The sequence below is a fragment of the Neofelis nebulosa genome, chromosome 5, assembly GCF_028018385.1.
Source record: "Neofelis nebulosa isolate mNeoNeb1 chromosome 5, mNeoNeb1.pri, whole genome shotgun sequence".
NCBI lineage: Eukaryota > Metazoa > Chordata > Mammalia > Carnivora > Felidae > Neofelis > Neofelis nebulosa.
Window position 1 is genome coordinate 37,705,065 of NC_080786.1, and position 14,904 is coordinate 37,719,968.

A 14,904-nucleotide genomic window follows, 5' to 3' on the forward strand; every position below is an offset into this window, starting at 1 on the left:
GAAAAAGGATTGGGCCTCCACAATTCTAAACCTAAGTATGAGGAAAACAAAAACGATCTTTTGGATATGTGTAACTCAGAAAATGTAAAATTTTCTCTGAAAAAAAGTTACTTTTGAAAGTTCTAGATGCATGAAAACTAACATCAATCAGATCAAATTTATGTGAAATAAAGATAAACAATGATAAAAGAATAACTAAATAATCACTGACACAATGATTGAGAACTCGAGTAAAATAAGAAATTACTCCTTAAATAGATGACCTGTATTTTTAAAAATTAATGTTATTATTTAAATAAAACCTGGGAGAGGCATGGTAAAAGTAAGGTTATATACGCTATTGATTCTTGTCAGAGAAATACATTCACTAAATAATATAATAACTGCTAGCAAAAATTAGGATATAGAACTTTTAAGTTATTAAAAGGAAAAGAAAGCAAAAGAGAACAAATAATAAATGCATCTAAAATATCTCAGGGATGTATTGTGGTTAAACATCGAGTGATGTGATGAGAAGACTAATTTCACTAGAGTGTAAATATTTTTATAATAATTATATCAGTTTTAAAAAGGATCAATAAAAGCCATCAAGTAAGCAAAACAAATATAAATCTACAATGTATACGTCAAATCTTACTTACTTAGTTTCTCCGTCTGATACACCAACAACTCTAGCTTCTTCAAGATGAGGCCAATTAACAAAGACAGATTTTCCAAGCACTGAAGAAGCTATATTTTCTATACTCTTAAAGTAAAAGCAGAAAAGTTCACTCATGTTTCAGGTCCAGGAGAAAATTTTACAAAGGCAAAATTAAATAATTAAAAACTAGCTTGCATTTATAACTATCTTTAAAATCAATAGACTCACCTTAATAATTAAAACAGGTATCAAATACCATTTACTCACTTGTGTCATTTATTCCCTATGCTCTTTTCAACCTTTCCTGCTCTTTTCAACTTTTCCATCTACTTGAATTCAGTTAGTTCTCTTTTTAAAAAAATTTTTTTTAAATGTTTATTTATTATTGGGAGACAGAGAGGAGCGTGAGTGGGGGAGGGGCAGAGAGAGAGGGAGACATAGAACCTGAAACAGGCTCCAGGCTCTGAGCTGTCAGCACAGAGCCCGACGCAGGGCTCGAACTCACAAACCGCGAGATCATGACCTGAGCCAAAGTTGGACACTTAGCCGACTGAGCCACCCAGGCGGCTCCCATTAGTTCTCTTAATTTGTCTTCTCTAAGTTGTACCTTTATTGCTAACTACTTTTTTTCTTTCTAGTACATTTCTATGATTTCTGTTTAGTTTTTTTTCCTTTTATTTTAAAATATATTTTTAAGTTGTTTTTAACCATGTGCCTTTCTTTACCTTTTATTTTAGTATGAATCCGTTAAAGGTGACCAAGTTTATCTTCCCCTCTACCAATCTCTTCTTGTTAGAGAGGCACTATGACCAACTTAAAGTACTTTTCTGCAGTATAAACATTAGGACACCAGGAAGCTCATCTCCTTCTCATTTTCTCAACAGCAATGGTAGTTACTAGTAAATTTTAATTTTAATCCTGAATGAAATTACTTGGTGAGAAAATAGGTTTCAGTGAAATTAAACAGAAGAGCACTGACCTATAATGTATTACTGTCCATAATAATGGCCAACATTACTAGAAATAATGTTTAGCAAGAAACCTAGGTTCTTAGGTCTGCTAATGGTCCCTTTTCTAATATCCATTTAAGTTTCTTAATTTGTAAAAGTAATGAGTTGGAACAGATGCTTTACAAAATTCTATATAGTTGTAAAATTCTATGATTCTATTATTCTCATGATAATAATATCATGTATAATTCCATGATTTTCTCATGGAAACAGAAAAGTGAAAAGGCAGCAGAAATGAGAAAAGGGCTATTATTCATTGTTTCATACCATATAATCAGATAATAGAATCTAAGAAATCTGATTTCATTTCAGTCTGTAGTTGGTATAATGAAATAAGAACCCTAGACTTAAAATTAGGAATCATTGGTCCAAATTTGCGTTCCACCTCTTTCCAGCTATAGAATCTTAGGCAAATCATTTAAACCCCACTGAGACACAGTTTTCTTCTGTGAGAATAAGAAATAATATCTACCTCACAATGCTTATTTGGTGATAAAATAACATACACAAAAGCCTTTATAAACTATAAAATGCTATGTAAATACTCTGTATGAAAAAATATGCTAGGTAAAATTCTAGGTTTAAAAGGAAATATTATAATTATTATTATGATTATTAAACAACTTTTTGGTAGAAAATGAAGTTTAACTACAAATTTTCATTCAGTTCTTTTCTGTTTATTATGCTTAATTATTATTAGCAAATGTTTAACAATTAGAGATGACCAGTTTTAGACTTCTGCATTAACTTTTAATTATATTCAGACATTTCTTAATGTCAACATATAAAACAAAACAATGGTTTCTGATAAATAAAACAAGTTTCAACATTAAAATTAGGATCCCATAATTATCCTTTTCTCCTCTATACATCTATTTCTGTTTTCATTCTCCCACTTCTCCCCTTTAGTCTTCAAGGGAAAAGGTGTCAGTTTCTCAGGTTAATCCTTTCACTTAAGGCCAAGATGAGACTCCTTAATATCTCACATGGGGTCTTCTTATCATAAACATCCCTTCCCTCTACACTATCTTTAAGACCTCCTTTCTCCATAGCTCTACCTCTCTTCTTTTAACATGGATTTAGCTTGTTAAACTGTCTGTTCTCTACCTACAGTTATGTTTCTAGACCTCTTTCAATGATAATCTTAACTGAGGGCCTAATACCTGCTATGTCTAATTTCCACCTACCTAGTCCCCGGATTAGAAGTTAGGAATGAAATCTACTGGAATGAAATCCTCAAAGGCCAATAATGGTGCCTGAAGGACAAATTCACAGACCTTGTTTTATTCTTCTTGCACTGTATGTAGTATCTACTCCATATTTCTGTGATATTACTTAACTTGGAAGTCATTCTCTCTCAACTCTCTGTATGTTATTATCGTTTTCACTGGTCCCTTTTCCACCCTTTATAACTATGGGTATTTCTTAAAGCTCACATCTTAAACCCTCAGAGTCTATTTTCTTCAGGAAAATGAGCTCCAAGGCCAGAGCCATCATCTCCTTGCTGATGACCTTATATCCTTATCTCCCTCCAAGCTCCAGCTTCAGGTATTAAATTGCAGCCTTTCTGGGCTGAGGTTTTTTTCACCTGAACCACAGAACACAAAACATAATTTGACTATTTTCTCAATTCTCCCAAGAACGGTACACAGCTAATCCCACTCTAAATGTACAGAAGATAAGTTAATCTACCACATTCAAATGGATGACTTAGGGCATCCAGTCTTAGATCTCTTAATAGAACTCTTACTGAGAAAGATTGGCAGGGCAGCTCCAGTTAAATGTCCTAGCATTGCTTTAAAATTTCATCATTATTTATCATTAATCCCCTCAAACCAGAGACTTCCCACTTTAACTTCTTTATTTGGAAAACAGCAATTATTTTCTAGTTAATTAGGCTGGATATCTGAGAGTCGTATTTAGTATTTTCTTCCTCTTTTCATCCCCTATGTTATATGAACAAATGATGAAACTTGTCAATTTTATTAGTCTTGTTCATCCAGATCTATTACTGTTTCCACAGTTTTTGTCCTTAACACCTAACGCTTCCGTAACCACAACCTCTGAACTTTCAGGCTTTTTTGTTTCTTCCATTTCTCTTTTGTGCAGTTTAGTCTATTATATTGTCACCAAATTAATCCTTATGAGAATATGATTTCAAGATAACAGTTATGGGGGGGGGGGGGGAAAGTCCAAACTCCTTTTAGCCTAGTATTCAAGGTCCTCCATAATCTGGCTTCAATCTGTTTTTTTCAACCTTATATTATATTATTTCCCAACACAAGTCCTCTGCTTCAGTCAGGTTTACCTAGTTCTTCTCCTCAAATATATCACATTTATTCTAAAAAAGGAAAAAGTATGAAGAAAAATTTCAGACATACAAAAAGGTAAAAAAAAAATATGATAATGTATCACATATTTATTTTTGACCACAATTTCCAGCTTAAGTTATTCCTTTCAACTGGAATACCCTTCCCCTCCTTTTCTTCGCTCTGTGGCAATCTTTCTCATAGCACTCAGCTCAAGCCTAGTCTCATCTACAAACCTGTACTTAACTCACACAGCTTATCTCCTTTTCAAAATTTGTAGAGCATTCTTTGCTCATTAGATCACAATTACATGTGTTCTTTAAAATCTGGGTAAAGGTTTCTTTATTTACTATGAACTTTTGGAGTTACTACATGTTATACCTCTTTGATAAACACTCTGAAGCTAGAACAGTTTTATGCATAATAAGCACCTAATAATATACAATAAAGAAAATACTTACAAGTTCATCTGATTCTGCACTCAGTAAGATTTCTAACATCATGTTTTCTCCACGACTACTTTGTTGGAATACTTGAACCCCATTTTTCTTCAAAAAAAACTTTAAAAGAATTCAGAGAATTTAAATTTAATTCTTTCTCCATAATCACTTTACATTCAATAAGGTGAAAAAATTCTGAACTAAACAGCCACTGACTTTGTGTTTGATGTGTTTCAGAGTAGGAAATCCACAGAAATATAATGCCTTCTGGTCAACCCTGGTTATTTTGTTCTTGCTTATGTCTACACGCCAAGCATCTAATGATATTATTTTATACCTAGAAAATAAATCAAGGCATTTAACATTCATACAAATTACAAGCAATCACAGTTTTTCAGTATTCCCTAGAATTTTTTGCAAGAGTCATCCTTGCTTTTAAGCAAGGGAATGACAATTTGTCTTTTAAGACAAAGAAAATATACAGCAGAACAACCCAGGTTCTTTGTTATTATTGATCTAGACCTAAATATGCCTATAGATTACTGAATGGAAGTTTCCCCCATTAAAACATATATATATTTATGTATATATTTAATTTAGAAGCAAAGGGACATATTAAGCACATTACAAATCTCCATATCTTCCATGTTCTAAAACCCAGATGGAAAATAAACATTTCATAATATCTATTTCATCTTTCTCTTTGCTTTAACAAAAGGGAAAAATGCTTTCCATGCCAATAGTACTCTTGCAACCATGGTGAACGTTCCTAAAACCTGCTGGACTTGCTGCAAGAAATGTGGCAAGCCCCAACCCCACAAAATGACACAGCATAAGAAAGGCAAAGATTCTCTTTATGTCCATGGAGAGTGGTGTTATGACAGGAAGTAGAGTGGCTATAGTGGGCAAACTAAGCCAATTTTCCAGGAAAAGGTTAAAACCACAAAGATTGTGCTGAGGCCTGAATGTGTTGAGCCCAACTGCAGATCTAAGAGAATGCTGAATATTAAGAGATGTGAGCATTTTTTTAAAAGTGTATTTACTTATTTTAAGTGAGGGGGGCATGGGCGGGGGTGGGGGGGGAGAGAACACATGGGTGGCACTAGGGGAGGGTAAGAGAAAAACTGAGAGAGAATCTTAAGCAGGTTCCATGCTGTCAGTGAAGAGCCTGACATGGGGCTCAAAACCACGAACCTTGAGATAATGACCTGGGCTGAAGTCAAGAGTCAGATGCTTAACTGACTAAGCCACCCAGGCGCCCCTAAGAGATGCAAGCATTTTGAACTGGGAGGAGATAAGAAGAGAAAGGGCCAAAATGATCCAGTTCTAAGCTTCATATTATGTTACATTATGAAGACAATAAAATCTTGAGGTTATGTTCCAAAAAAAAGGGAAAAGCATAACTGGGAGATATTCACTTTAGCTGCCATCTGGGTAAATGATTTGCAGGGAAAATGAGAGAAAAGAAAAAAAAAAACAACAAAGACATTTTAATGAGGAAGAAAAAGAAGAAATGAGTTTCAGGCAAGAAAATATAGGAACACTTTTATTATTTTTTTTCTTCTTTCCAGTTGGGTGGTTGGGAATATAAAAGGCAAAGTCATAACATATCAAAGTAGACACTGACAGTAGAAACAAAAATTCGTATCTCCTCTTGAGGTAGGAGTACAGATAAATTCTAGAGAGGAAAAATTAAACCCCAAAAAACTAAAAAACCTCAAGTTTAACAGAAGACAGAAAGGGAGAAGCAGAATCTGACCAAAGCAGAGAACCACAGAAACAATTCTGAAAGGGAGATGGTATGATCTTTTGCAAGTTGGGTGTAATTCATTATCAACTGACTATAACTATCATAAATTATTTGTTAATTCTCCCAATAGATATTCAAAAGCTTCCCCCAGGCCCCAGGGGGAGCTGCTTCTTGCTGTTGTTGAAAAATTACCAAATAACATTACCTTGTGCAACAACGTTCTATGGCAGGGAACTTTTCTGGCCAAGGTGAGGGGTAGGTGAACTCTGTGTCTCTATCATACCAGCACATTAGGCACTCACTATGTTGGTTTCTTTTCCTCTCTTCCTTTTTGAGGGAGTGATTACATGTTTCCATGGCTTCCAACAATCGTTTCTAAATTTAAAGATTAAAGACAGGGGTTAAAAGTATAAAGATTATGTAATCTCAACATACAGAATAGATCTTTTCCCTCAGTACACAGATTCATTATTTGTGTTCTTGAAAAACAAAAATCTTAACTCTCTCTCAAAAAATAAAAAAAATAAAATAAAATAAAATAAAATAAAATAAAATAAAATAAAATAATGGGGCTGTTACAACTTCCTATCCAGCTGGAAGAAAAAGCACATACACTCCCAACTTTCTACTATATACAAAAATATGTATTAGAGTAATACGACAATAAAAGTATTAGAAGAAAATCTAGGAGAGTATTAGTAATTTGAGGTGATAAATTCTTATTTAAGTAAGATTGGAGAAAACCTAACAGTCTTAAGGGAAAAGACATTTTTTTTAATTAAAAAAATAATTTTTTTCAATGTTTCTTTTTGAGAGAGAAAGAGAGGGCATGCACACACATAAGCAGGGGAGGGGCAGAGAGAGAGAGGGGGACGGAGGATCCAAGTGGGCTCTGTGCTAACAGCAGACAGCCTGACACGGGGCTCAAACTCATGAACCAGAATATCATGAGCTAAGCCGAAATTAGACTCTCAACTGACTGAGCCACTTAAGTGGCTCAAGACATTTTTTTTTTAATTTTTTTTTTTTTTTATATTTATTTTTGAGAGACAGAAAGAGACAGAACGTGAGCAGGGGAGGGGCAGAGAGAGAGGGAGACACAGAATCAGAAGCAGGCTCCAGGCTCCAAGCTGTCAGCAGAGAGCCTGAGGCAGAGCTCGAACTCATGAACTGTGAGATCATGACCTCAGCCGCAGTCGGACGCTTAACCGACTGAGCCACCCAGGTTCCCCTAGACCTTTTTAAACAATACATAATGCATGTGACAGAAGATTTATCAGCAAATCAAGAGACAAATGCCATGTTAGAAAAGAATATTCCTAACACAAAAAGAATTGATAAAAATTCTTTTTTTAAATTCTTTTTTTAATTCTTTTTCTAAAAAAAAAAGAAAGGAAAATGAGGGAAAGGATATAAACAGGCAATTTACAGAGAGAAAATGCAAAGGGCAAGCACATATATAAAAATACATTCAAATTAGGGATCAGAGAAAAGCAAATTTGAATAATGATAAAATGGCACCCATCATCAACAGATTGGCCAAAAATTAAATGAAGCAATAATATCCAGGTCTGGAGAGGCAGAGTAGGGACTAAACATTGGTGAATTAGACTAGTGTTTTTGAAAAAAAAATATAAAAAAAAAAAAAAACATACATTCCCATTAACCAAGCTATCCCACTTTTGGGAATCTATCTTAAAAAAATAAAATCTCCAGCACCTAGGACTGCATAGACAAACAAACAAATACATAAATACATAGCTACTTTTATCATAGCATATTATGTATAGTGGCAAAAAAGATGAAGATTCACAAGCTGCTGCAAAATTAGTACAGTGTTCCCATGTACCTTTCATCCAGGTTTTCCCAATGATAACATCATACACACAGCCTCAAGTACATTATCAAAACCAGGATAATGACGTTAGTACAACACTTTTAACTAAAGACTTACTCAGATTTCACCGGTTTTTGTATGTGATTTTTTGTGTGTACAGTGCTACAAAATTTTTATCATATGTATGGATTCATATAACCACCACTAAAACTAGAATAAACAACTGTTAAATCATCATGAAGAAACTCCTTGTTGCTCCTTTATAATCACACCCTATCCCCAATCTTCTTAAAAATTTTTTTTAGTTTTTAAATTTATTTTTTATTTTTTTTATTTTTTAATTATTTTTTTAAATTTGTAATTTGACTTTACTTTTTATTTTTTAAAATTTATATCCAAATTAGTTAGTATATAGTGAAGCAATGATTTCAGGAGTAGATTCCTTAATGCCCCTTACCCATTTAGCCCATCCCCCCTCCCACAACCCCTCCAGCAACCCTCTTTGTTCTCCATATTTATGAGCCTCTTGTTTTGTCCCCCTCCCTGTTTTTGTATTATTTTTGTTTCCCTTCCTTTATGTTCATCTGTTTTGTCACCCTATCCCCGATCTTCACCCCTAACAACTGCTGCATGTTTTACATCACAATCATTTTGTCATTTCAAGAATATTATAGGCAAACAGCCTCTCCTCTGTTGTCCAGCCTGGGTGACTCCCTTGGGCTGTATTCACTAAACTTCTATCTCCATAGGAAAAAAAAGAATATTATATAAATGGAACCATATAATACATAACATTCTGACTTTTTTCACTCAAGTGAATTTTTTTTCATCCAAGTTGCTTATATCAATAGCTCTTTATATTGCTGAGTAATATTCTACTAAATGGATATACTACCTTTTGTTTATCTACTCTCTCATTAAAGGACATATGAATTTTTTCCAATTTGGGTTATTACAAGTAAGTTGCTCTGAATATTTGTGTACAGGCTTTTGTGTGAAGACAGTGTTCATTTTTTCTAAGACAAATATCCAGGAGTGTGACTGCTGGATTGAAGAGTAAATGTATGTTTAACTTTATAAGAAACTACTGAACTATTTTCCAGAGTGGCCTCCTAGACTTTTAGTCTGGTAATTGTCTATGACATTTTCGAAGCATTTATAGAAAAAGTGGTATGAAGAGTAAAGAAGTAGCAAAATCCGGAAAAAATTATAAAATAAAAAATTTAAAGATCAAATCCTAGACTTTGAGTTTAATGTGTAATGAGATGAGATTTTTGGGAGAGGTCAGTGAGTTTTGTATTTGGACAGGATGTGAATTTTGGCCCAAGGGCAGACTAGCGGACTGTCTAGTTTGGGCATCTGGGTTATGCTGGTCTAATCAAATATGTTTAAAGGGGTGCCTGGCTGGCTCAGTCAGTAGAGTATGTGACACTTGATCTTGGGCTTATGAGTTTGAGCTCAACGTTGTGTGTAGAGCTTACTTTAAAAAAAAAAAAAAGATGTGAAAAAAATACAGTCGCCCTATTTAAAATATATTGGAGAGTGACTTTCCCTCTTCTATTTTCCAAGTTTGTGTAAAAGTGGCATTATTTCTTCCTTTAATGTTTGCTAGAATTCACAAGTAAATACATCTGAGTTGAGAATTTTCTCTGTGGGAAGGTTTTAAATTATGAATTAAATGTCTTTAAAAGATACAGGACTATTCAGATTAAAAATTTTTTTGTTAGTTTTGCTGAATTGTGTCTTCAAAGAAATGTGTTCATTTCATTTAGATTGTTGAATTTGTTCACATAATGTTGTTCACAATATTCTTTAACTGTCCTTTGAATATATGTAAAATCTATAGGATACCTCCTTTTCCATTCCTGATATTGGCAATTCATCTGATTTCTTTTTCCCTCCCTCTTGTCCCCTTCCTCCGATCTTGATCAGTCTAGCTAGGATCTTATCAATTTTATTAACCTTTTTAAAGAACCATCTTTTGGTTACACTCATTTTTATCTACTGTTTGCTCATTTTCTGTGGATTTCTGTTCCTATTTTTATTTTTTCCTTCATTCTGCTTGGTCTGGGTTTAATTTCTCGTTTTTTTTAGCTTTTTGTGGTAGGAAACTTAGATAATTTATTGTAAAACCTTTTCCTTTTCTTTTCTGTTTTTTTTTTTTTTTGCAATGACATGGATGGACCTAGAGAGTATTATACTAACCAAAATAAGTCAGAGAAAAACAAATACCATATGATTTCATTCATTTGTGGAATTTAAGAAACAAAACAAATGAACAAAAGGGGAATAAAAAAGAGGCAAACCAAGAAAAAGAGTCTTAACCACAGAGAACAAACTGATGGTTCCTAGAGAAAGGGTGTACTGGGCAGGGGGCAGTGTGGAGAGAAGTTAAATAGGTGATGGGGATTAAAGAGGACACCAGTTGTGATGAGCACCAGGTGTTGTATGTAAGTGATGAACCACTAAATTCTGCACCTGAAACTAATTTTACACTATATGTTAACTACCTGGAATTTAAACAAAAACTTGAAGGGAAAAAAAAAGAATATATGTGTGTACATATAACTATTGCGGGCACTGACCTCATCAATAAAAGGGATTAGGACCACAGCTTCCCACTCCTGTTGTTTCCCATTTAGGTCAGTTTTAAAATCAGGCGGATAATATTCTATAATTGGTGAGTCTTCACTGGTCATCAAGTGCTATGGAAAGATAAAGAGGAACAGAAATAAAAGAACTAATATCAATATAACTTTTTGTTAATATATTTACAGTATTTGCTCATGTTATAGTTTAAAATTTCTAAGCAAGGCAAAACTAAATTTTTACATCTTGGAAATATTGCAATATACTTGCTATATTTTGATTTTCAACTATACGACTTCTAATTTTACTGCTACTCATCACTTTGCCATTCCAATGTCCTAGTTATATAGTAAAACCATCTTTACTCTGAATTTCAACTTTCCCTTTCCTATCTTTTGTTGTCTTACCACTTTACAAGGCTCACTTAAATTCTATTTTCAGACTTCATTTCACAGGCTGCCAACAGTCCTCTATTTTTAACCTTAAACAGTTTATTTTTGTGTCCTAATCAAGTGATTTTGTTAAGTAATGTAAGGACGGTATCTAAGATAATTTAAAAAGAAAAAAAATCCTAAAATCCAAGAATCTCTTCACCACTAATAGCAAAGATAAAAAGTCCAATAAAAAGATGTTCTTATTAGAGATCTTAGAGTAGATGAAAGAAGCATAAGGATATCTTCTAGGAAATGAATATGAAAGATTATGGTATAATATTTTTTAAAGAAATAAAGTAGCATATTTCTCAGAGTAATACTCAAAATATTTAATAACCAGTATGGCATGGGCACAGAACAATCAACAGATGTGGCTGTAAAACACCTGCATGATTAAACTGGTCAAGAGTAGTTGAATATCAATTCTTAATGTATCTGAACGTAGGGAAAAAAGCATCAAACTTAAGAGGAAAGGGAGGTCAGAGGCCAGGATGAAGGACAGATAATGTTTTAGGAAGATGAAGAATGGACCCTGACAGTCAAATAACAAAAGGTGTGTGTGTGTGTGTACACTCCACTTCTTGTGTGCAAGTGTGTCTATGTGTGTACACTTTAATTCTTGGGACCAGACCACAGAATTAGGAGAAAAGATTGATATCCTAAAAGAACTAAATGAAGTTTGCTCTCAGAATCAGTTTAGTACGCTTAGTGTAACTGTGGTGACCCAAATACTCCTAAAATATCTTCCTCCCGTTATGCAAACTATATTAACCAGAGAAAAGCCTTTCATTCCACAATTTGATAAACTAAATGCTTAAGACCTAAATATAAACTGAGATAATACTTCTGTCGAGATAAAGGACTCAGTAGAACCATCCCTATTCTAATAAATAAAGGGTAAAAGAACAGGAATTAATCTATAATTGTTTGGACAAAGTAAATGGCTTCACATTTTGCCTGTCATAGTTTACTTTCATCAGTGCAGAGACAAACTGAAAATGTACTTAAAGGTGCTGAAAATAAAGAAGTCATGCTCTGAATGGTTTACGAAAATTGTATGCATTTTTAAAACAAAGCTAACTTTGTTTTAAGCTAACGCTAAATCAAGGGGTTATTTTTCAAAACATCTGTGCAAGAAATATTGTATTTGAAACTGGAAGTCAATATATTTAGCTATTAAAAAAGTTTGGATATTACATTTCTAGGCTTGGATGAAGAGCTCCTAAGTATCAAAAGGGACATAAAAACATTTTAGTTTAAAACCCACCTGGTAGCATGTAGGAAGTAAATTTTTGCTAGCTGCTGGAAGTACAGCAAGAAGCTGTTCAAATGGCTTAAAAGGTTTTCCCAGTTCAAAATGGATTTTGAGTGTGCTGATGTTGCGGATATCAGATAGGAAAGGTGCATAATGGTAGGGATAATACCTGTAAAACAAAACTGAGTTTTAAACAATTGGCAACTTTACGAAACAGATCAATATATTAAATATATACTTTTCCTTATTTAACAACACAGCAATCACTCTAAAGGAAAAAAATTACCACCCATAATTTTATCACTTGATTTAAGAAATCAGCAGTGTTAGAAAATTTAGGTCAAGTGGTGGCAACAAAAGTTATATTACCTTAATTTTCAAAGTATAATTTTACAATTTCAAAATTGGGATGTATCATGTAATTGAAGGATACATCTATATACATATATATATGCAATAAATAAATATATATACAGATATGTATATACATATAAATAAATATAAATATACATAAATATATATACTATATATTTAAATATATATACATATACATATATATACACATATGTATATACGTATACATATATGTACACATATACTATATATTTAAACATATATAAATACATATACTAAATATATATACATATATAAATACACATATATATGTAGACATACATGTATATATATACACATATATGTCTGTGTGTGTATATATATATATATTAATATATAAATATAAATATATATAATGGTTCTTTTATATTGAGTGTGAATACTGAGTGTGAATCATTCTTGGAATGAAGTAATGAGGTAGCCAGAAGACTTTTATTTCAGTTATAGCACACATGAGCTGGAGCCTCTCTCAAGAGGGTAGAGAGAACAGAGTCTGAGCTCATGTGGCTGTTACTAGTCAGCCCTAAGAATGTTTATCTTTGAACTGGTATATATATTATCATGTTTGTGATAGGATTAAACCATTTAACAATCATACACACTATTTCTAACTACAGGTATAGATATTTTTACAAAGCCTTGAACACACAATTTTTCAAAAATTATAATCTTAATATTTGACTAAGTATACTACAAAAATAAAGAAATATTTTTATATTCCATAATTATGACATTTCAAAAGGATGAGAAAATTCAGGAGGTAGAATGGTATGCAGAATGGAAAATGTATAAACTTTGGAATCAGGCTTAGACTTGATTTTTGGGTATATGACTTTAAAAATATTACTTTCTAGGGGCACCTGGGTGGCTCAGTTGGTTAAGTGTCTGACTTTGGCTCAGGTCATGATATCGTGGTGTGTGAGTTCGAGCCCCACGTCAGGCTCTTTGTTGACAACTCAGAGACTGGAGCCTGCTTCAAATTCTGCTTCTCCCCCTCTCTCTGCCCCTCCCCTGCTTCTGTTCCCTCTATCTCTCAAAAATAAAATAAAACATTAAAAAAAAGATTCCTTTCTAAAGTAATAAAGATAACTGAACGTCATCTGTAGAAGTCAGACAACAATACTTTATATAGTGGTGAGGATTATATGAGAATATGCTTTTCAAGCACCTGGCTTAATGTCTGATAAATAATAGGAACAGCTTATAAGCACCCTATTAAAAAATGGAAAATCAAGGATTCTCATCATTAGGATGCTCTTCAGAGACGTCCTCAGAATTAAGTTAGTTATTGCAAAGATTTTTTTTAAAAGGTTATTAAGTGAAACCACAACTAATACACATAATTTGCATTGCTTTTGTTTTGCTGTGTGGTGTTTTTTTTTTAATATGAAATTTATTGTCAAATTGGTTTCCAAACAACACCCAGTGCTCATCCCAACAGGTGCCCTCCTCAATACCCCTCACCCACCCTCCCCTCCCTCCCACCCCCTATCAACCCTCAGTTTATTGTCAGTTTTTAACAGTCTCTTATGGTTTGGCTCCCTCCCTCTCTTTTTTTTTTTTTTTCCTTCCCTTCCCCCATAGTCTTCTGTTAAATTTCTCAGGATCCGCATAAGAGCGAAAACATATGGTATCTGTCTTTCTCTGTATGACTTACTTCACTTAGCATAACACTCTCCACTTCCATCCATGTTGCTACAAAAGGCCATATTTCATTCTTTCTCATTGCCAAGTAATATTCCATTGTGTATATAAACTACAATTTCTTTATCCATTCATCAGTTGATGGACATTAGGCTCTTTCCATAATTTGGCTATTGTTGAAAGTGCTGCTATAAACATTGGGGTACAAGTGCCCCTATGCATCAGCACTCCTGTATCCCTTGGGTAAATTCCTAGCAGTGCTGTTGCTGGGTCATAGGGCAGATCTATTTTTAATTTTTTGAGGAACCTCCACACTGTTTTCCAGAGTGGCTGCACCAGTTTGCATTCCCACCAACAGTGCAAGAGGGTTCCCGTTTCTCCACATCCTCTCCAGCATCTGTAGTCTCCTGACTTGTTCATTTTAGCCACTCTGGCGTGAGGTGGTGTCTGAGTGTGGTTTTGATTTGTATTTCCCTGATGAGGAGTGATGTTGAGCATCTTTTCATGTGCCTGTTGGCCATCCGAATGTCTTCTTTAGAGAAGTGTCTATTCATGTTTTCTGCCCATTTCTTCACTGGATTATTTGTTTTTCGGTGTGGAATT

The 14,904-nt window shown here is 33.7% G+C and overlaps 1 protein-coding gene across 2 annotated transcripts in view; it reads right to left on the reverse strand.

Annotated features, from left to right (window-relative positions):
- Positions 1–14,904, reverse strand: part of XRN1 (5'-3' exoribonuclease 1) — a 120,905-nt gene that overhangs the window by 74,040 nt on the left and 31,961 nt on the right. For both annotated transcript variants that reach the window (XM_058730101.1, XM_058730100.1), the window contains exons 14-19: positions 12,277–12,433; positions 10,572–10,691; positions 6,355–6,524; positions 4,616–4,736; positions 4,421–4,519; positions 642–745 (exon numbers count right to left, since the gene is read on the reverse strand). In XM_058730101.1, coding sequence (XP_058586084.1) covers positions 642–745; positions 4,421–4,519; positions 4,616–4,736; positions 6,355–6,524; positions 10,572–10,691; positions 12,277–12,433 — 771 coding nt within the window. The remainder of the gene's footprint in view (positions 1–641; positions 746–4,420; positions 4,520–4,615; positions 4,737–6,354; positions 6,525–10,571; positions 10,692–12,276; positions 12,434–14,904) is intronic.